The sequence below is a fragment of the Papio anubis genome, chromosome 8 (genome assembly GCF_008728515.1).
Source record: "Papio anubis isolate 15944 chromosome 8, Panubis1.0, whole genome shotgun sequence".
NCBI classification, from domain to species: Eukaryota; Metazoa; Chordata; class Mammalia; order Primates; family Cercopithecidae; genus Papio; species Papio anubis.
Window position 1 is genome coordinate 86,660,251 of NC_044983.1, and position 21,876 is coordinate 86,682,126.

The window sequence follows — 21,876 nt, forward strand, 5'->3', positions numbered from 1 at the left end:
AGTTAAATTGCAGATTTTGATTCAGTAGGTCTGGAGTGTGTCTGACATTCCGCATATCTAATAAGCTCCCATGTGATGCATTCTGTGAACCACAGTTTAAGTAGTTAGGATTTAGACCTTAGCTAATATGACAAAATTCATTTTTGGATCCAGTCTGAATGTTTGTACAGTCTTTGCTTATTGTAATGAGAGGTGCCAGATTTAAACCTAAACTATGTCTAACTTTATAAAATGTGTAATGCAAATGTATTATGACTTGTAAGAGATGTAGAAATAGGACAAGGTAAGAAACTTATTATTCTTATATTGATGAAAACCAAACTTATTTGCAATGCCAGTCATTTACAACACAATTCATTACATACACTGCAGAATCTTAATTTAACAGAATCTAGATAATAAACCATACATTTTATCCAGTGAAGTAGAAATCAATGTAATGTAAAATAGTTTTGAAAACAATCTGCGGAACTGTATTTTTTTTTCAATTTAGGAAATAACATCAAGATTTGTAATGAATCAGCTAGCAGAAAATAACCCTTTCCTAATGGATGGCATAGAACGGTACCCACAAGTCAGGAGCATGATCTCTCAGGGAAAAACATGTGCAATATGTGGGCAGCACTTTATAACCGTATGGCTGGAATGTGTTCGATTTGTTTCTCCACCAAAGGTAAATGATGCTTTTTGTGCGAATATGACCATAATACCTATTCCTATCCTTTTTCTTATCTAAATCAGTCAATACTAACTAGATTTGTACCTATGATTGGCTTATAGGATAGTATGCTGTAAATTATGGATCGACAAATTTGGATAAGTATCTGTAATAATCATCATCACCCATTCTATTTACATTCATAGATGCCTAAATTTATCAGAATACATGCATTCTAGCAACATCATGAAAGTTGAAAGTTTTTAATCAGTAAATCCCTTTTGTTCATCAATATTAATAATAAAACCAGAACTATATTCTTCTCAGAAGAAGAATTGGTCAATAGTCTGTTGTGGAATTCTTGGTGTAGAAAAGGTGAATGTGCTGGCTAGTTTATATCATGATGGTGTTCTAGAACACTGAATATGCATGAATGTGCACCTGCAACATTATGTCACTCAGGAGTTGTGAATCCCAGGACAGTTCACATAGCCCATAAGGCATGTTCTAGACCAGAGCTCAGCAAACTCCTTTTTCTGTAAGTGGCCAGATAGTAAATATTTTAGGCTTTGTAGACAGTGTGATCTGTGTGACTACTACTTGACTCTCCTTTGTAGCATGAATGTAGCTCTTTACATATTACATATTATAATATGTAAATAAGTGTAGTTGTGTTCTAATAAAACTTTACTTGTGAACTTAAATTTCATATAATGTTAACATGTCATGAAATATTATTTTATTTTGATTTCTTTTTCAACCATTCAAAAATGTGAAAACCTTTCTTAGCTTACAAGTCTTATGAAAACAGGAGGTGGGCCAAATTTGGCCCAGGGACCATAGTTTTCTCATACCTGTTCTAGACTATCCAACATTTGCTTTTAATACCAGAATTCCTTTCTACTCTTGGTGAGTCCTTGGTCTTTCTTCGGCTAGCAGAGTATAATATTGGGGGATAATTTTAAATAAATTAATAAAAACAGCTGCAGTTTCTACCATTCTGAAAATTATCATCTAGTGAAGGAGACAAACAAATAAGTAAACACAAATGTAACATGAATTGTGACTAACATGACATAAAAGAATGGTATATTAGTTTGCTAGGGCTGACATAACAAAGTACTACCAACTAGGTGACTTAAAATAAGAGAAATTTAGGCTGGCTCTGGTGGCTCATGCCTGTAATCCCAGCACTTTGGGAGGCCGAGGGGGGTGGATCACCTGAGGTCAGGAGTTTGAGACCAGCCTGGCCAGTATGGTAAAATCCCATCTCTACTAAACATACAAAAATTAGCTGGGTGTGCTGGTGGGCACCTGAATCCCAGCTTCTCAGTAGACTGAGACAGGAGAATCACTTGAACCTGGGAGGCAGCGGTTGTAATGAACCAGTGTTGTGCCACTGCCCTCCAACCTGGGCAACAGAGCAAGACTCTGTCTAAAAAAAAGAGAAATTTATTAAATTTATTGTCTCACAGTTGTAGAGGCTAGAAGTTTAAAATAAGGTATTATTTAATTTGATCATCTTGGCAGAAACACAATTCAGCCTATAACCAATGGGTTTTACAAGGAAGAGTATCAGGGAAGCCTCTCTTTAAATCTGGGATAAGGGAAGTCCTCACGGAGGAAAGGATATTTTAAATGACACCTAAAGGAAAAGAAGGTCAGGTAGAATTGTGGAAGAGTGTTTCCAGGAAACTGTTCCAGTGGGAACAGTGTGTATTAATGGGAAATCACTTTTTGATTTGAGGAACTGAAAAATGGTTCAGTGTGATTAGAAAGTATTAATCGACTAGGAGTTGAGATAGGCGGGAATTAGATCACAAAATATCATGTAGTTTACATTAGGAATTTGGCTTCTATTCAATGTGTGATGAGACATATTTGAGGAATTTTAAGTAAAAGAGTGGTGTGTCCTAATTTACATTTTGAAAAGATAACATTTGCATAGAGAATGAATTAGAGGGCAAGGAAGTGAGATTAGGCAGTGGGCTATTTATACTAGACCAGCTGAGAGATAATGATCATAGTGGCAGTGGAGGGAAATTGATGGATTGGAGATGTATCTTGGAGAAAGAAGTGATAAGACTTAGATTTCCAGGCTTTTTTGGCCTACAGAACTGTGTGAAGCAGATTTTAAATAATTAATTAATTAATTAATTAATTATTTAACTAAAATAGGAAAGACTAAGGGAGAAGTAGGTTCGTTGGGGAGAGATAGAAGTTCTGTTTTTGCACATGGGTAAGTATGAGACTCCTGCAAAATTTGGGAGCCTGAGCAACCCAGAAGCCATAGACTCCTATCTAGTCTGTTAGGCATACTGAGAAGTCTAGGACTCATTGTTAGCTGTGAGTGTGTGTGCCCGCGGATGGGAAGATTTTGGTAGGGAACTAGCTATATGACCTCTAATATCATCTCTATCTCTAAAGAGTTTGATTCTAAGTCCTGTTGTTTGAGTGATTTAGGGTATCATTATACTCCATTAGTCTTTGTGCCAATAAAGGATCTGAGTTGTGAATATGCTTATACCTATCTTTTTTTTTTTTTGTATCTTTTTTTTTTGTTTTTCTGAGACAGAATCTGGCTCTGTCACCCAGCCTAGAGTGGTGGTGATCTTGATTCACTGCAACCTCCATCTCCTGTGTTCAAGCCATACTCCTGCCTCGGCCTCTTGAGTAGCTGGGATTACAGGTGGCCACCACCACACCTGTTTGTTTGTTTTTTTTTTTTTTATAGTAGAGATGGGCTTTTACCATGTTGACCAAGCTTGTGTCGAACTCCTGATCTCAGGTGATCTGCCTGCCTTGGCCTCCCAAAGTGCTGGGATTACAAGCGTAAGCCACTGTGCCCGGCCTCAGTGTATCTTATCACCAACCACTCACAAAATTTACCAAAGAATCTTTTAAAGATTCTACTAGACCTATAAAATCAGAGTTTGTAGCCTTAGGATCCTGAGCATCCACATTTTTATGAAGATTTCTAGTTGATTTTCATGTATAGTCAGGGCTGGGAACTGTCCCTGTTTAGGGCTGTCCGAGTACCACAGGGCAATGGCTGTGTCTTACACACCTTAGTAAGCAAGGCCTACTTGGTTTCTTACACATAACAAAAAGTTGTATATAGAAAAAGTTGAATGAATATTCACTGGTTGAATATATGAATTAATGAATTGTTAGTGACAAAGGTGTAATATAGCTAATACTGAAAAAAGAAAAGGAGATGTTGGTGAAGGGGTAAATCCACTGTGGAGTACTGAAAGATGACAAACATCTTAATATGGCCTCTATGCTGGGGAGAATTCTTACTATGGCTGCCTTCAGGCACACTCTAGAGTTTGCTCTGTTAGTCTGCTTCTTAGACTCTATGCTGAAAGTCTTTTATTTTACTCCGCTGTAAGCTGAACAACGGCTTCTGCATACAAGTATGCCATGTCCCCAAGAATCTCCAGAGCCTGGATTAGGCCTTTCACCTTTCACAGCCCATAGCTTCCCCAGGGCAAATCTATGAGCGCGTGTAAATGCTGATAATGTATTCTTACTAGCATTGTTAGTTGTTTCGTAAGTTTACATGTCTAACTCCTGGATGAGATCATCACTACTTATGTTCAGAGATACATTATCTTTCTCAAAACTGTAATTGTGAAACTTCCTTTCATGAACTTCACTATATGTGTTGTTCATGATGAGGTTCAACAAGGACAACTTTTTTCCCACCAACTTTTTAGTTTGAGACATTGGAAAACAACACATAACTTGAATGAATAATACAACGAACATTTGTATACACTTTACCTAGAGTTGCCGATTTTAAATGTTTTTTTCCATTGGCCTTGTCTCTTACTATTTTTTGCCTTTAAGGCTGCATCTTGTCCAAAACAAATTTAAGATTGAAAGAAGCCAAGAATGTAGCCTACCTAGAAAGATTGTATTATTACTTTCTAGGGCAAAAAATAAAAGAACAGATTCTAATTATCAAAAATATGAATGAATAAATGAATGAATGGATAAATAAATCTATCCTTCATACCAAGTAGAGAGCTTTTATCAAGAGTTACAATGAATAATACAATATTTATGGGCTAGAAAATATGTAGGTTATTTTAGCTATACTAACCCATGCTTAGGACATGGAGGCTCACATTACTGGCCTGTTTACTTTCCAAGAAGCAAAGTACAGATTTTACAACAGCCACTTTACGTAGTTCATTTATAATCCTGTAGAATGAAATCCACAAACAGTCATCGGAGTTCACATCACCTGATGTCAGGTATTTACACATCACCTGATGCCAGGTATTCACATCACCTGATGTCAGGTATTTACTCTGAACTAGCTCTGCGGATCCTGATAGACAGCCTGATAGACAGTATCCACAGAGCTAGTCCAGAGTAAAAGATCTAAGTCATCTATGGTTGTGGTGTGGAGCTACTATGATTTTTCTCACAATGTCCTTTACCAGAGTTTTTGACACTGCCAAGTACTGTAAAATGTTGCATGTGAATTGGGAGACTAAAAGGAAGGCTGGAAGTGCTTTCCTCTTGATCCAGTATGTACAAATTATGTTTGTACTAGACATATTTATGTGTGCTTAAGACAAAGAAATAAAAGCGGAAGAATCTAATCAGAGAAATCATTCTCAACTTAGTTACATGTATATTGGGCCTTAGTGTAGTGGTTGCCTATAAAAGTTCTCTATGAATAAGAAACAGTGATTTAAGTTGTTCAGTTTTTCAATACCTCAATGCTCTTGCTATGGAAATGTCTTTGTCAAAGTTGAGTTGGTGTTTACATCAGAAAGTTTTGAAGTCTTCATGGCATTTAGCAAAATTTGTAGTAATCGATTTACTTGGTGTTGGTGTCTGTCTCTACCATTGAGTACTAAGCTCAAGGAATTCAAGAACCATTTTGGTTTTGTTCATCATTATAGAGAGAGAGCTTGGGACAATACCTGATAAATATTTTATTTCTACAGGATGATAAATCAGATCTAGATTTGAATACCAGCTCCTCCTTTAATTAGTTTGTCAACATATTACACCTCTATGTATCATAAGAAAAATCTGGCAAAGGTGCTGCTAAGGAGGGCTAATGTTAAGATTTTTAAAAGCCCAGAATCTAGAACTAACCAGGTAGGCAAAAAGAACATTAAAATAGTGGTTGAGCAGGAATTTGAAACTTAAAACCATCTGGACCTTAAATACAAAGAGAAAAGAGAGCTCATCGGTGGGAAAATGAGGATAGAAATGTATGTTGGTCCTCAAGATGGGAGTAAATATGTAATCTTGATCACATATGTAGCTATCTGTGAATCATTCACATTATCATCTGGAATGGATTGTTATATTCAAGGGACATTTAATGAGTACAGCATGTCAGATTACTTGGAAACAGTTTTCAAAACATCCTGCTTTCCACTGGCGATGTTCTGAACACCTTGGACAAGTTGCCATGTTTAATTGTGCTCTGACAGATTCCTCTCAAAACCATCTGATGTGCTGCTACTCTTATTTCATATCTCTCTTTCAGAAACTACAACCTAATACAAGCAACAGCAGCCAGAATTTATTGGTACTGAGTGTGCGTCTGGTGCTCTGCTAAATATGTCACCTGGAATACCTCAATTAATGTCCAAAATAACCCCATGACACCTATAAGAAATCCCAGGAAATGAGAAATCAAGTAATTTTGCCAATTTCAGAAAGCTGCCAAGTAGAGGATATGGGCAGGGAACTCATACATGTTATTCCTGATCCTTAACCAGAAGATCTAGGCTATGTTTCCTATGCCTTTCCAACCTAGTTATTCCCCATTTACTTCAGCTGAACTTAAGACATTTATGTTAAAGATCCTTCTTCTGTCATCATTTATTTCTCCACTGAAACTTTTAAATTTTTTTCTAACTATGTGTTAGGCTATTTGCCAGGGCTGGGAATACAGAACCCTGACCCATGAGAAACTCACATGTTCCCAGGAGAAGTGGGATAATAAGGACTGGAATCTGACAAGTTAGGTTTGATGTCCAGCCCTACCACTTGCCACCTGTGTCCTCTTACTTGCCTCTTCAAGGCTAAGCTTCCTCATCTGTCAAATGGCAATAGTAATAATACCCATCCCACAGAAATGTGGTTAGGGATCATGAGGTAATGCATAAACAGTGCTTAGTACAGTGGGTGCAGTGGGTGCTCAACGGAGGTAGCATATAGTAGGTGCTTAATAAGTATAATTTTTTATGTGTGTGTGTGTGTGTGCGCGCATGTGTGTTTTGTAAACCAAGGCTTTCAAACAAGAAAGAGAGAATGATTGCATTTTTGTGATAAGTAGATGTGAAGCTGCACAGGATGCTGTGAGAAGAAGGCATCTCCAGTAAATGGGATTGTCCCTGGTTTAACCTTGGTGCCTACCACAGTGATTGTGTTTGGAGAATCCATAATAAATGTTAAGTTATTTTAAGAGGCATTTCTTAGAAATGTGCTTTGAAGGCTAGGGAGGCATTTAGAATAGATAAAGAACTAGTGGATAGGCATTTCAGGCTAGGCCATTGCCTGTGCAGAGGTAATATTGTGCAAATATAAATTGCACAATGAGTACAGGGAAGTCACGGAAGGTGAGGTATGGGAGATGAAGTTGGAGAGAACAGCAGTGTGAGGTTACAATGACTCTTGTGTGTGAAGTTTGAGCTTAATTTCAAAAGCTAGTGTATAAGTTGCTGGGGCTGCATAACAAAGTATCACAGACTGGGTGGCTTACACAACAGGAATTGATTTATTAACAATTCTGGAAGCTAGAAGTCTGAGAGCAAGGTGCCAGAAGGGGTTGGCTTCTCCTGCAGCCTCTCTTTTTGGCTTCTACATGGCTGGTTCCTTCCTGTGTCTTCACATAGTCTTCCTTTGATACATATCTGTGTCCAAATTTCCTCTTCTCATAAGGAAGTCAGTCATATTGGATTAGAGCTCACTTTACTTGACTTCATTTTAACCTAAGTACCACTTTAAAGACCCTATCTCCAAATACAGTGACATTCGGAGACACTGAGGTTTAAGATATATGGATTTTTGGGTGACGCAGTTTAGCCCGTAACAACTACTTAGAGTTGTTGAAGTAGGGGTTAGCAAAATGACATTTTTGCTTGACAAAGAGAGGTTAGACCTGGCGATGTGGATTTAAAGATTGTTTATATAAATGTGACACTCGAAGCTCTGGGAATGAAGATTACCCAAGGAGATCTACCCAGTAGGGTGAGAAGACCAGAAGGACAGAACCTTGGAGGACAATATTATTAAAAGGTGGCAAAAGCAGGAGTCAGCAAATGAGAATGAAAAGAAACAATCAGGGGCAGAAAGGCAAAACAGGGAGAGTGGCACGAATTCTTCAGCCATAAAACACAGATGCGCAATAAACAGGGCTTTCTTGCTTTTTCTTCTGCTGAACATAGCTTTTATTTGGGCCCCCATTCTACTGGAAAATTTACCTAGTTAATTTAAGGCTTATGTGGTAATTTTAGGATTTCCTAACTCATTTCAGGTTTTATCTTGATCACTTAGAATTTCCTTCCCCTCCGTTCTCCCTATATTATCTAATTCTTGGAGTTTTTAAGTAGTGTCATGGTATTAGTCGGTAGGAGCCATATGTCCTGCCAATGTCCTGTTTCATGTTGGCATCCTCTGGGTGTATGATCTTCCTATCTAGATCGAAGCTCCATGGTGGTTTCTACTTCCCATTGGTCATGCTTCTTCTTCCATGTACCCTGTGTCTTCTTGTTCTGATGTTGAAGTCCCTTTTGTTTGCTGCTTCTCTTTCAACCACTTCTACACTATTCTCTAGGTGTAAGAAAATTTTGGCTGCTCTCTTACTCTATTATGGGCTCAAGAATGAGCTGACTACAGATGCCAAGTTGACAAATCCAGGGCTGAGGAGAAGAAATAGCACTGAAAAATTAAAAGAGGAAGGTGGTGTCCTTTGTGTCATTAAGTGGCAGGGCTGGAAGCAGGTTGCATTGGTAAGAAGCCTGATGGGGCCAGGCGTGGTGGCTCATGCCTGTAATCCCAGCACTTTGGGAGGCTGAGGCGGCTGGATCACCTGAGGTCAGGAATTCAAGACCAGCCTGGCCAACATGGTGAAACCTCATCTCTACTAAAAACACAAAAAATTTAGCCAGGCATGGTGATGGGCACCTGTAATCCCATCTACTTGGGAGACTGAGGAGGTGGGAGAATCACTTGAACCCAGGAGGCAAGGTTGTAATGAGCCGAGATCATGCCATTGCACTTGCACTGCAGCCTGGGCAACAAGAGTGAAACTATGTCTAAAAAAAAAAAAAAAAAAAAAAAAAAAAGCCTGGTAAGAATACAGAAGTGAAACCAGCAAGTCTTGACTAATCTCCAAGAAATGTAGCTGTAATAGGTAGGAGTGCTATAGAATATTCTTTGGAGGGTGAGGAAGGCTTGAAGAAAGATTTTGAAAATGGGAAGATATGTGCATGATTGTAGGCTGTGGAAAGAGCTAGTAAGGAGGATGTAATATTAGTCTGTCTTGTACACCAATTCAGGAAAAGTTTAATGCTGTGATTAGGTACTGCTACTTTAAAAAATTAATATAATTTTCAATAGAATGTTACTGCATGATGAGCCTTATCTATTCCATCATCTTAAGGGAATGAGTAAACCAAGAAGAGGAGATATGAAAGGTTTTAAACAACTAGAAGATGGGTAATGGTAGTGGTTTTCCACTTACAAAATGCTTTTTCCATATTTTTTTCTTTGAACATCTTTATTGAGTTTGTACTATATGCAAGGTACTGTGCTAAGCTTTCTGGATCCAAAGATGAGTAAGATGCAGTTCATGGCATTGAGGAAATCACAGACTATTAAAATGTAATGTTAGAAGCCTTATCATAAAGCATTATATACCCATGCTATGGAGTCGCAGACAGAACAAACAATTACTTTGGTGGAGGCTTAGAGGTAACTTTCCTCAGGGGATGACATTTAAGTAATAGAGTTTCTGGTCCTCATATTAACTTTGTGACTTGGTTTTCATTGTCTTTATTCACAGTTGAGGTAACTAAGACTAAGCAAAGTTAAGCAGTTTGTTCACAAATTTCAAATCTATCAAATAATAGAATTAGGACTTTAGCTTACCTGACACCTCCTAATACTACCTTCTGTCTCTTTTTCCTGCACGAGAACATGCACATTTTCATTTTGAATCATAAGAGAAAGTACAAATAAATTTATTGATTGATGATGATACCATTATTCCCAATAGCTACCTTTGTATGTTTGAAACACTGTCATGTGAAAGAGAGATGAAGCTTTTCTTCTGCTGACTTGCAGAGTAGAAAATAGAACCACTGGCCATTCAGGTCAGATAGATAGAACTTTCTTACAGGATTTTAAACACAGACATGCACACACAGAGACACACACAGACATACACACACACACACACAGGTTAACATCAATCATCACTGAGGAAACAACAAACTTGGAAGCAAGAGTAGGAAAATAAGGAGAATTGATATCTATATAATTTCACTTTAAAAATTAAAAGAGAATACATTTTTATAAATTAAATATGACTGAGGGCATTATAAAAACATCAACATAATGGCATAAGAATATAGCATGAATTAAAGATATAATGGTTAAAAGAAAAACCCATTAGCTAGGATCTACACCCTTTGAATGTCCTAGCTAATGGCAGAAAATGTTCAAATATTGAAAAAAGACAATTTCAGATTGAAAAAGCACTTTGAGTGCCAAGCACAACAAACAAGAACAAATCCATACATAGACACATTTTGGTAAAACTATATACCACCAAAGTTTAACTATTAAGAGCTAAAGATGAAATGTTAAGAAAAGATAGATCACTTACAAAGAAGCAGCAATGAACTGACATCAGATTTCTCACTGACACTAATAGATGCCAGAAAAAACAATGGCATACTATTTTCAAGCACTAAGGGAAAATAACTCAAAACGTAGACTTACACATGTAGATATATTGATAGGCAGAAGGCATGGGAGTGTCAGAAAATCATAACAAGAAAAAACTTTTAAAGGAAAATAGTTTTGCTTTGTAAAAGCCATTGATTTTAGACAGTGCAGAGCCACGGGGGCCGCGGCCCAGAGTCAGAGTCGGAGTGGTGGTGACCAGCTGCAAGCATCTGCGTTGCGTCCTCCTGGGGAAGAGGAAAGGCTCGGTTGGAGCCAGCAGTTTCCAACTCCCTGGAGGTCATTTGGAGTTCGGTGAGACCTGGGAAGAATGTGCCCAAAGGGAAATCTGGGAAGAAGCAGCTTTTCACCTGAAAAATGTTCACTTTGCCTCAGTTGTGAATTCTTTCATTGAGAAGGAGAATTACCATTACGTTACTGTATTAATGAAAGGAGAAGTGGATGTGACTCATGATTCAGAACCAAAGAATGTAGAACCTGAAAAAAATGAAAGTTGGGAGTGGGTTCCTTGAGAAGAATTTCCTCCTCTGGACCAGCTTTTCTGGGGACTGTGTTGTTTAAAAGAACAATGCTATGATCCATTTAAAGAAGATATACAAAGGAAATCATCTCTAGGTGGCCGAGAAGAATTCTTGGTTTTCTTTAAAAACACAAGAATAAGGTCTGGTTAGGGAATGAAAAATGTCTACATTTCAGAACAACTCCATTTTATCTAAAAAAGATCTTATGATTGCCAATTTATTTGCAATCTCTTAATGTATCCACCACCCTTTCAGCCCGTACTTGAGAAAATTTTTCTGAAATATGTCATTGAATTGTATTCCAGACACAGCATATATTATATATACTGATAATATGGGTAATCTGCTTTCCATATTTACCTATGATATTTACTGTACAGTTTGTCATTACTAGCTTGCATGGAGTAGGATGCAGTCGAATTTGCATTAGTGTTTCTGTTCAAATAGAGACCTGAATTCAAATATTGTAGTTTAGGTTCAAACACAGTATGCCTGTTGCAAAATTTAACAAATTTGTTGATTACCTCTTTTATTAAAGAAATGTTGGGGAGAGGGTAATAAATATATTGTGACAATCTTTGCAACTTACAGGGAATAGGACAGGTCATTAGGGTGTATTTCCCAGGTTTCCAATTGAGAACCTAAACCAAGAGAAATGAGACAAACCATCTAATGTCTGTATCCTCCTATTAACAGGCTGTGTGATGTTGAGTTTCTCACTTACTCTCTCTGAGGTCCAGGGTCCTTATACGTAAAATGAAGAGATTCGTCTAGAGCATTGGTTCTCAAAGTGTGGTCGGGGGTCCTCAAGAGTCTTTCAAGGGTATTCTAGGTCAAAGCTGTTTTTATAACATTTAGACATCATTTCATCATTTATAGTTTTTCCTTTTTTTTATTTGAGAAGTAGTCTTGCTCTGTTGCAGTGACACGATCTCAGTTCATTGCAGCCTCCATCTCTTGGGTTCAAGCAATTCTCCTACCTCAGCTTCCTGAGTAGCTGGGATTACAGGCACCCACTACTACACCTGGCTAATTTTTGTATTTGTAGTGGAGACGGGGTTTCACCATGTTGGCCAGGCTGATCTGGAACTCTGGAGCTCAAGTGATCTGCCCACCTCAGCCTCCCAAAATACTTACAGGTGTGAGCCACCACGCCTGGCCATCATTTATCTTTTTCACTCATTTTTTTCATGAGTGTGCAGAGGAGTTTTTGAGAGGCTATCTGGTGTGATATTGTAAAAGACTGAATGCAAAAGCAGATATGAGAATCCAGCTTTCGTCTGTCATCAGACATTGAAGAGATTTGGAAAAATGTAAAGCAGCAGTACTCTTCTCACTAATGATTTTTGTTGGTGGTGGTTAGAAAAATGGTTATTTTTTAGTGGGTTTTAATATGTGAAAAAAATAAAAATAGCTATTTTTCAAAAATGTTATTTATGTGTTTATACATAATGGGTTTTTGTTACTTGTAAATGATTAATAAAAATTTTAAGAAAAAAACATTGATTCTAGCCTTATAAAAATCATTAAACTAATAATATTTAGTAAGTATATGATAGTAAAAAAGTATATGACAATGGAATTAGAATAAATGTGTACAGCTTGTTAATCATGCTAAATAAATTTAAGGATGCTTAACATATTTAAAAATTGATAAAGAAAATTGAGATTTAAATATATATTACTAGATATTAGCAATTAAAAAAAATTAAATGCCATTTTTAAGTTTCATGTTTCCAGAGTTGAAACAGAGTGAAAACATGCACAGAATACTTGGGGATGATAATCAGATTAACCACACTGGTAAACAATTGCTTTTATATAGCTCTAGATTTTTATGTTAAGTAGACAGCAATTATACAAAAAAAAAATAGTTTGCCTGGAAGCCTTTCTTTCTGTTAAAAATTTTTTAATTTGTTAATTATCTCTTCAGAAACTAAACTTAGAGACTGCTGACCTTTATAGCAAATGCTTTATCAGGAAGGGAGAACATATTTGATAATGCCAACGTCTGGTTGCCCCTGTTGTGCTTTACCCAATGTTCTGCTTCTTAAGGGGTTTACACTCAAAGGAGGGAGACACTGGATGATAAATGGGTCTTTATTCTCAACATAAAACACAGAACAACCAAATATCAAATTATAATTGCTTCTATTCAGGTGAATGTAAAATTATGTCATGCTTGCTTTATGAAATAATGAGATGAGGATTGGAAAATAGTCAAACAATTTTATTCAGTCTCAAATATCAACCTTGATCATAATTTCTCCAGATGCCTTTGTCTTTTTCTAAATGCTATAGTTCTGCCATCAAAGTTGAGTTAGTCCTTAGCAATTACAAAATGATCAATAATTTAAAGGTAGTTGATATTTCAATATTAGCTACTAATGATATAAATCTTTGAAATAGCAACAAAAAATTATCCTTTTTACTTAGTACTAACTTTGCCTGTATTTGAACAATGACTTAGACGTAACCTAAATAGTCTCATAAAATTCTTTCCAGACACTTGAGTGATCCTGTACCCAAGACATGCATTTAATAGTTTTCATTTCTTATAGTCTCGTTAGTTGAACTTAACATTTCCCCAGATTCCTTTAAAGTTGAATAATTTAGGGAGGGAATGGTTTGGAACATGAACTCTCAACCCTGTGTTAAATGATGTAATGTAATTAAAACTACCCTCAAAAGAGATTAGACTGAGTAGGTCTCCCTATACATGAGCAAAAAACGTTCATCTACTTTATGAAAATAAATGAAAATTTGTAACTTTAATTCCTTTTTTATGACAAGCTGCCGGTAATGAAACATAGGATTACATTTAATAATTTTACTCATTACTTACAAAGTAAAATCTTACTTTGCAGTAAAAGGTTATTACTGTTAAGATACCACTGACATTCATTTATGAAACTGATCATTTCAACCAGTCAGCTGTGAAAATGAATGTAGGTTTTAAAACATTTATGCCATGGTTGGTCAAGTTAACATACATTAGGTACTAAGAGGATCAAAAAGCATTACATTTCTAATTCTAAACAGCCATGAAAGTCATAAGTATTTATTGTTTAGAAAAATTAAAATGGATATATATTTCTTATTGTTTTATTCCAAAAATAGCAAAATAATTAGAGCATAAATGAGCTCATACACTGTGTCTTGATTACTTTTACTCCTATGAGAACTCCTCGAATACTCTTACCCTTTCAGAGAACTCTCTCTTTTGTTCTTAAACTGCTGGATAGAGTCACAGTAGTATTCTGTATCTACAATTTTCTTTCTTCTAAATAATCTTAAATTGTATTCAGCTTTAGTTTAGTTTTCTGAAGCTGTATATCATCAAAATGTTGAACATTCCTTGTGAAATTCAGAGGATATTGATTATGCAGAGGGTGCTGTGGGAGAGCAGGACCACTGTGTCGGGGAGGGAACGCTGCTTAGCTGGCTGGCTGGCTGGAACACGACGGGATTTTCTTTGTGGTTTCTGTTCTTATCACAGTCCAAATGGCCCTGAGGGTGGAATGACCATATAATGTATCATCTAAGCCAAGATGCTTTTGAGAGTAAAAGTGGATTTTATTAGTAGCTAGAAAAACAACAGGAAACAGGACTGTCCTTGGCAAATCCCAATGTATGGCTACCCTTGCTAAATGGAGTAGTTAACTTCAGAGCAGTGCTCATGTCACTTATCACCGTGGCATGGCAGTGACAAATTATATTTAGTCATTCCATAAATTTTTGAGGGCCTGCTTTAAACAGGGAACTGAATGCTAAGTACAATGCAAATAAGTAGGGGACCTAGTCTGTCCCAAATGGTTTAAAATCTGAATTTAAATGCTAAAGATGTAAAAGATATTAGCAATAAAATCTAGATGTTAAATGAGTGATAGAGACCAATTACTTTAGGATTCAAAGCGGAAGATGAGATCACTGTAGGTTGTCTGGTCTGGGAAGAGCCCAGAAAGACGCTGGGACTTGTATATAGCCTTGAAATAGGTGGAATTCAGATACATGGAGAAGACAGCAAAGAGGACATTTTAGGAGAAGAGAATGGTAGGGAGGAGAATAAATCATGTTCATAGGGCAGTGAATCAGTTTGGTTGGTTTGTGGATAGGAGTGGCCGGAGGAGACATTATTAAAAAATTGAGGTCACATGCCATGAACCTATCAAAGGATTAGACTAAGTAAGGGGTTTAAACTTGATCTTGATTGAAAATGAAACCCTACTGAACATGTGGGGGAAAGCTGGTGATAAAGGTGTGTTTTAGAAAGAGTCACTTGGCAATAGTGTGCTGGCTTAATTGAAGTTTGAAGAGAAGAGAAGCTGAAGATAAGAGGCCAGTTAGAGTGGTTGCCTACTGTGGGTGTAAGGTGTGATGGTGGAAATGCAAGGAAGGAAAGTATCATAAGGAAGGAAGGACAATGTAAATCGTTGATTGATTGAGCATGGGAAACCTCTGAGGGGTATGAAGGAGAAAGAGGAGTCCAGAAGGGAGCTGGTTTGGAAGGCAAGACCCCAAGTTTTATCTTAGACATGTTGAGTTTCAAGTGATGCCTGGATAATTCAAGTGAATATGTTTAACCCTTAGTTGGAGACAGATTGGCATAGAAAAGAAATGTACTTCTTCAGTATGTTATTTGAAAACATGTGCACTTTCCAACAACTGTTCGTTCTTCTAAACCATTCTGTAGTTGCTATTAAACTATAATAGAAATCCTCATTAATGAAAAAGCCTGGGAATCATACAATGACTAACACTAATCTATAATTTAGTGAACTTAGATTCTAATCTTGTCTCTACGTTGCAATATGAGGCCTAAGGTAAACCATCTACCTTCTTACTATATCAGGACTAATTTCCTTACTTGGACAATGAAGGGGTTAGACCAGTCTCTTCCAGCATGAAAATGTCTTGATTCCATAAGCAGGGAGGGCTGCCATTGTTATGCTTTTCAGGTCCTGCTAATTTGGAACATGATAACAGTATTAGTTTTCCATTGAAGCTGTTAACAAATTCCCCAAAACTTGGTGACTTGGCAGAAATGTATATATATATTTTTTACAGTTAAGTAGATCAGAAATTAAACATGGGTCTCACTGGGCAAAAATCAAGATTTTGCAGACTGGGTTTCCATCTGGAGGCTCCTGGGGAGAACCATTTTCTGGCCCTTGACAGCTTCTAGAGGCCCCCCATATCCCTTGGCTCATGGTTCCTTTCTTCCATCTTCAAAGTCAGTATTGGCAGATCTGGGCCTTCTCATATCACCTCACTTGGACCTTCTCTTCTGTCTCTGTCTTCCACTTTAACAACTCTTGTGATTACATGGGGCCCACCTGGATAGTCCAGGATAACTTTCTTACCTCAAGGTCCTTAATTTAACCCAACCTGCAATGTCCCTATTGCTATGTGAGATGACATGCATATTCATGGATTTTAGGAATTAGGATGTGGACATCTTTGGAGGGGACATTATTTTGCCTACCGAGATACCTTTTCCTGAGAAAACAGGAAACCATGTTATGCTATTTTTCTATTCCTTGTGCTTCATGTAATATTGAAATCCTATCCAAACTTTTTACTGTGCCATATAAATATATATTGCAATAATTTTTAATTTCTCAAAGTTTAAAATACGGCAGTGATGGTTACCAATTACATTGAATGATTTTAAAAAATTTCTCAATTCTACCACTCAACAAACATAAAACTTAGCAAAGAGTGATATTTGAATTTAAAGTGGAAAACTACTTTTTAAAAAATATGTAGAGAATATAATCATGTGTTTGTTTGCTTTAGAAAATAATGCAAATATTAATGAGTGAAAAAGTAAACTGTATTATAGCATTTCACTTTTTGAAGCTTTTTGCTAGAATGATATTTTTTTCAAAATAAAAGCATATATAATCACAGACCAACTCCTTTTCCTATTCACTGACCTTGACTTGACAGAAAGGATATTTCATTGAGTGTTTTGATTTCTATCTATAAACAATGACAAAAGCAGTATTTGTCTTTGACAAAATCATGAGTTTTTGTTAATTGAGGTTTGTGAAGAGAGGTCTTCTATAACAGGGAGTGTCTTTATTCCTTTGTAACATGCTCATTTCAAATGGACATATGTCGTACCAGTAGATACAGTTGCAATGATGCCACAAATAGAAATACAAATTTAAAAGGGCAGCAAGTGGTAAGGTGGTACGAGAATTTCATGTCATGCAAACATTACTAGAGATTATTAATCTAGATGGAAAAGTATAATACCGAGGAATTATGCTGAGTTGTTTTTCTCAGTTAAGTTTCTAGAAAACAATTCATAGCCCTGAAAAATATTGTATAAGAAATAGAAATTATTAAGTTAGAGAATAATCAACTTCAAAGTTTCATGTTCACTATACAACTAACAATGGGCCTTTCGTTAAAAATCTCAATCTAATCTAAAATATCAATCTCAATCTAAAAATCTCACCAAAATATTCATTTTATTCTAATTAACTAAACAATGTTTCCCCCAAGAAGGGGAAAGAGGGACACAGACACTTTGCATTCCTGCTTGCAATAAGAGCCAACCTAAACTCTGCCCATGCAATGTCTTAATGACACGAGGGAAATGGCTAAAACCACACTGGAAATAGAAAATGCCTTTAATACTTTCTATTATAAACTTTTCACCTCATGAAGAAACTGGACAAAGCAAATCAGATGTCTAACTTGTTTCCTTAGTTTATATTTGTTTCTTTCTCTAACTTCCTCCTGTTGGTTCCTGGCTCTATTTTTTGTTCGGGTTTCTTAAATAGGAGCTGAGGAAAATGTATGTAGCACAGTTTATTTTCCATAGTTCTTTAATTCTGGCTAAGATATGTTACAGAAGTAGGCAGGATGAACTGGTTGGGTGAGATGGTTGTCTAGTATATGGAAAAGGAAAAGATCATATTTAGTCTCTGTCTTTTGTCATTTGTTCTCCAACCACAATTTCATCACTTAATCATTATCATTATAATCTAGTTAGGGAATCAATATTATATCTTATAGAGTAGATTTGAAATATTATATGTGTCTGTCATTCAAAAATACTTATGAAATCTTTTTACTTCTTGACTAATGTATTGTTGATATTCCATGATTTAACATTTTATGGCCTATTTATAGTTTATACTGTATTGTTTCTCCAATACAATGTGCACATTCTCGAATTTATGCTCTCATAGTTCACCCTTCCTGAAATGTCCTTTTGGTTTCTCCCCAGGCAGATACATTCTAGTCAACTTTCAAAACCCAGCTCACCTTTTTCTTATATTGTGAAATCTTGCTTAATATGCAGCCTATGGTATCTCCTTTCTCTGCATTCATGTAGAACCTATCTTTGGACTGAGCCATATGTTTCTATTTGTGTGTGTGTGTGTGTGTGTATGATTATTGTCTTTCCAACTAGATGCTAAGATTCCAACTAGATGCTAAGAGGCAGGGATTGTTTGCGTATATCTTTGTAGCCTGACACTTTGCCTAATGTTGTGCAGATTTTAGGTAGATTATAATTTGTCAGGACTCTTGGTTGCAAGTTAAAGAAACCCAACTCATACACCAACTTAAGCAGTGAACAAGGTCCAGGGATGAATCTAGTCGAAGATTTTGTCATGTCTAAATTAGTTTTCCAAATTTATCAATGGGAATCTGTCCTTTATTTATTATCTCTGCATTCCTTTGTTTTGGCTTTGTTTTCCAGTAGCAGCTGCCTAAATTGTGTCTTTTGGGAGTAAAGGGAGAGCTTCCTTCTCTCAATAGATGCAGAGAAAGTCCTGGGGCTGATGTTCATTGGCTTCCTTGGACTGTCTTGCATTATGTGCTTACCCGAGAATAATCACCATTGTCAGAGGGAAGCAATTGAGTCATTGCCTGGGCCTGAGTTGCTTGGTCATATACTGAGCCAGGGAGTGAGAAAAGTTGCTCTCTCACTCCCCCAGCATATACACTGAGATTGGAGGAGTGGTAGTTGCCCAAAGGAAAAACAGGACTTTTGTGCCAGTACAATGGGAAATGGATCCCAGACAGGAAAAACCAAGACATCCACTGAGGAGTTCAGTACCTGTTTGCTGATTGATGAATTAATATCTTTGTAGGAAAGAAGTCAGGTTTGTAGATATTCTGTACCATTTTTCACCTTCATCCAAAATATTTTACAGTTAGAATAGTGCTGTGTATCCTCTAAGTGCTTCACAGCCACTGTTGGAGATGGGTGTGAAGGGGATATGACTTATGACTTTGGCTCCCTGCTGATATATCACCAGGGTTAAAAGGCTGTTACTGTCTCAAGGGTGGATTAATAACTGTGCTTACCTGTTTGAACCTTTCAATAGGATCTAAGAGTTCTTTTGTGGAAGAGTGAACAGAACAGCCATCAAATTTCTCATTGTGGGTTGTGATGGTATTGGCCAAATGGTTTCATGGTAAAACTAAGTAGCATTATCAACCAATTAAATATTTCCTAGTTACCAGTTGTGGGAGTCTTTTGGATTCTCTCACTGAGAGCTGTGTTGATTTCGGAAGATGATTATAAAACATAGAAATGGTAAGCTTTTGAGGTTACCATTATTTCAAACATAAATGGTCAATATATGTACACTAAATTGGCTAACAGGGTTTTGACTGCTTATTTTGTACACTAAGAAGTAAGATTAGAAATATTTGAAGTACAAAAATTTAATTCATGTATTAGGCAACTTGCTTGAGACCTAGCCAGTGAAGATCTTAATGAGTAATGCAGACAGTGAACAAAGAATTTTAGGAAGATTAATTTCCATGGGAACTACATGCTGGGCAGGTAAAACCAAGATGCCCATTAGGAAGTTCAGTAAATATTTGCTGATTGATCAATTTAATACCCCTGAAGGACAAAAGTCAGGTTCGTATAGATTCTGTATCATTTTTTCACCTTCATTTCAAACACTTTATGGTTAGACTACATAATGACATGTTTGAATAAAAGCACACATGATCTTTCATCATTTGGATTTTGTTTAGCATTTGAGTATGACTTTCTTAGCTAGTTAAGTTTGCGTTTTTATGTGTGAGAAAAGAGCAAATCAAGCATAAATAGAATAGTGCATCCTTTAGAAATCAATGTTCTGAAACCTCTGAGAAAGCAAATATTTATTTTAATGAAAAATATTTATTGAACACTGACTAAATTTTATTTTTAATCTTTACTTTTTAGGACTGGAAGATAAGCAAGAATCTGCAGTTGGTGCCTCTCCGAGTGTTAATTTGTTCTTACAAATGTTTTACTCAACGTGACCCTAACCTCTTTGGAATTGCTCAGGTTTAGAACAGGTGAGGTGCTCCTTCATAGCCTCACTCAACTTGCCCTGTCAGCTCTGCATACACAGATTATGCCCTACTTAGGATACTATGCTGTGCCTGTTCTCTTTGTCAACGTATTAAATAAAGGAAGAAAAATAATTCCATTATGATGTTCCCAATCTAAGCACTACAATCTGCCTTTAGCTTGCTTAGATTCTAGGTGTGCTTTTTTTGGCTTAAAAAAAGTAAAAAAAAAAAAAATTGAAAAATAAAGATTTGTGTGGCAAGTGAGTTATTTTTTTCCTGCTATTTTATGACTACCACTCCTCTTTTTCTAGGTGAGTATTAAGAGACTTTGATGGGGAAAAGTATTTATTTTATGAATGTTTTGCAATTGAAAAGGAATCACTGTTTTGTGCTAGATAGTCATATTACATTTGTGTGATTTCATCTGAAGCACTAATATCTATTGATCTTCACACAAAAAAATGAGTAGAGCCTGGAAACTCTGGTTTGGTAACCTGTAATATCACTTTGTGACTGTTTTTAATTTTTTTTCTCTTTTTAAAAAAATTTTACATGACAAACTGCCGAGGCAGTAGTGCAGAAATGAGAATTTTGCTCATTTTCTTTGAAAGACAACAGAAAAGTAGAAAAATAAGTTATGAAAATATGTGGTATGCTTTGCACAGACCAGTGGTTCTTGGAAGTGTGTTCTATTCAGCACCATCCACATCAGTTGAGAACGTGTTAGAAATACAAATTATCTGGCTCCATTCCAGAACCACTGAATTAGAAACTTGGGGAGTGTGGCCCAGCAATTGCTATTTTAACAAACCCTCCACGTGATCTCTTTGCATGCTCTAGTGTGAGAACCACAGGATAGACTTAGATAAAGCTGCTGCATGTTCAGAAAAGTGAGAAATGTCATTATAATTTTATATTTAAACCCCACCAGAAATCTATTTCTTCTTGTCACTACCTATGGTCCTTCTGGTGGAAAGCTGAGTGGAGTCTCTCATCTTCCAGGTAGTTATTATCAGGTTACCTTCCTAGCAAGGCCTTTTGTGAGTTTAATTCAGGTTCTTTATGTATCAGAGTTGCCTCTAGCATAACTGAGAAATGAAATCAATGGAGCACAACAAAGAGATCCTCAAACCAGAGAGCAGAGTTCAGGCCCCACTGAGACAGAGGTAGGGCCTCAAGGTAACTTTCTAAAGGCTCCATTAACCAAGAATGCAGCTTAAACAAAAATAAAAAACCAAGTACAAATGAAAGACATAGGAGCTCATCAAAAATGCATTACAGGGGTAAAGTCTGCATGCTTATTTTGAGGGAAAATTGCTCAGTAAATTGATTTTGATTAGGGAAATAATTTCTTATAACCTAAGCTGTTGAAAAAGTGTTTTTGTTTTTTTTCTTTATTTCTTCTAAAAAAAAAAAACC

The 21,876-nt window shown here is 36.5% G+C and overlaps 1 protein-coding gene and 1 pseudogene across 2 annotated transcripts in view; both read left to right on the forward strand.

Annotated features, from left to right (window-relative positions):
• The window catches only part of LRRC69 (leucine rich repeat containing 69), a 105,348-nt gene extending 84,739 nt beyond the window's left edge, over positions 1-20,609 (forward strand). For both annotated transcript variants that reach the window (XM_017962163.3, XM_009213301.4), the window contains 2 exons: positions 494-673; positions 20,345-20,609. In XM_017962163.3, the coding sequence (XP_017817652.1) occupies positions 494-673; positions 20,345-20,455 (291 nt within the window). In that variant the 3' untranslated portion in view covers positions 20,456-20,609. The remainder of the gene's footprint in view (positions 1-493; positions 674-20,344) is intronic.
• On the forward strand, positions 7,268-12,051 carry LOC108587110 (annotated as a pseudogene).
• Positions 20,610-21,876: the final 1,267 nt, after the last annotated feature.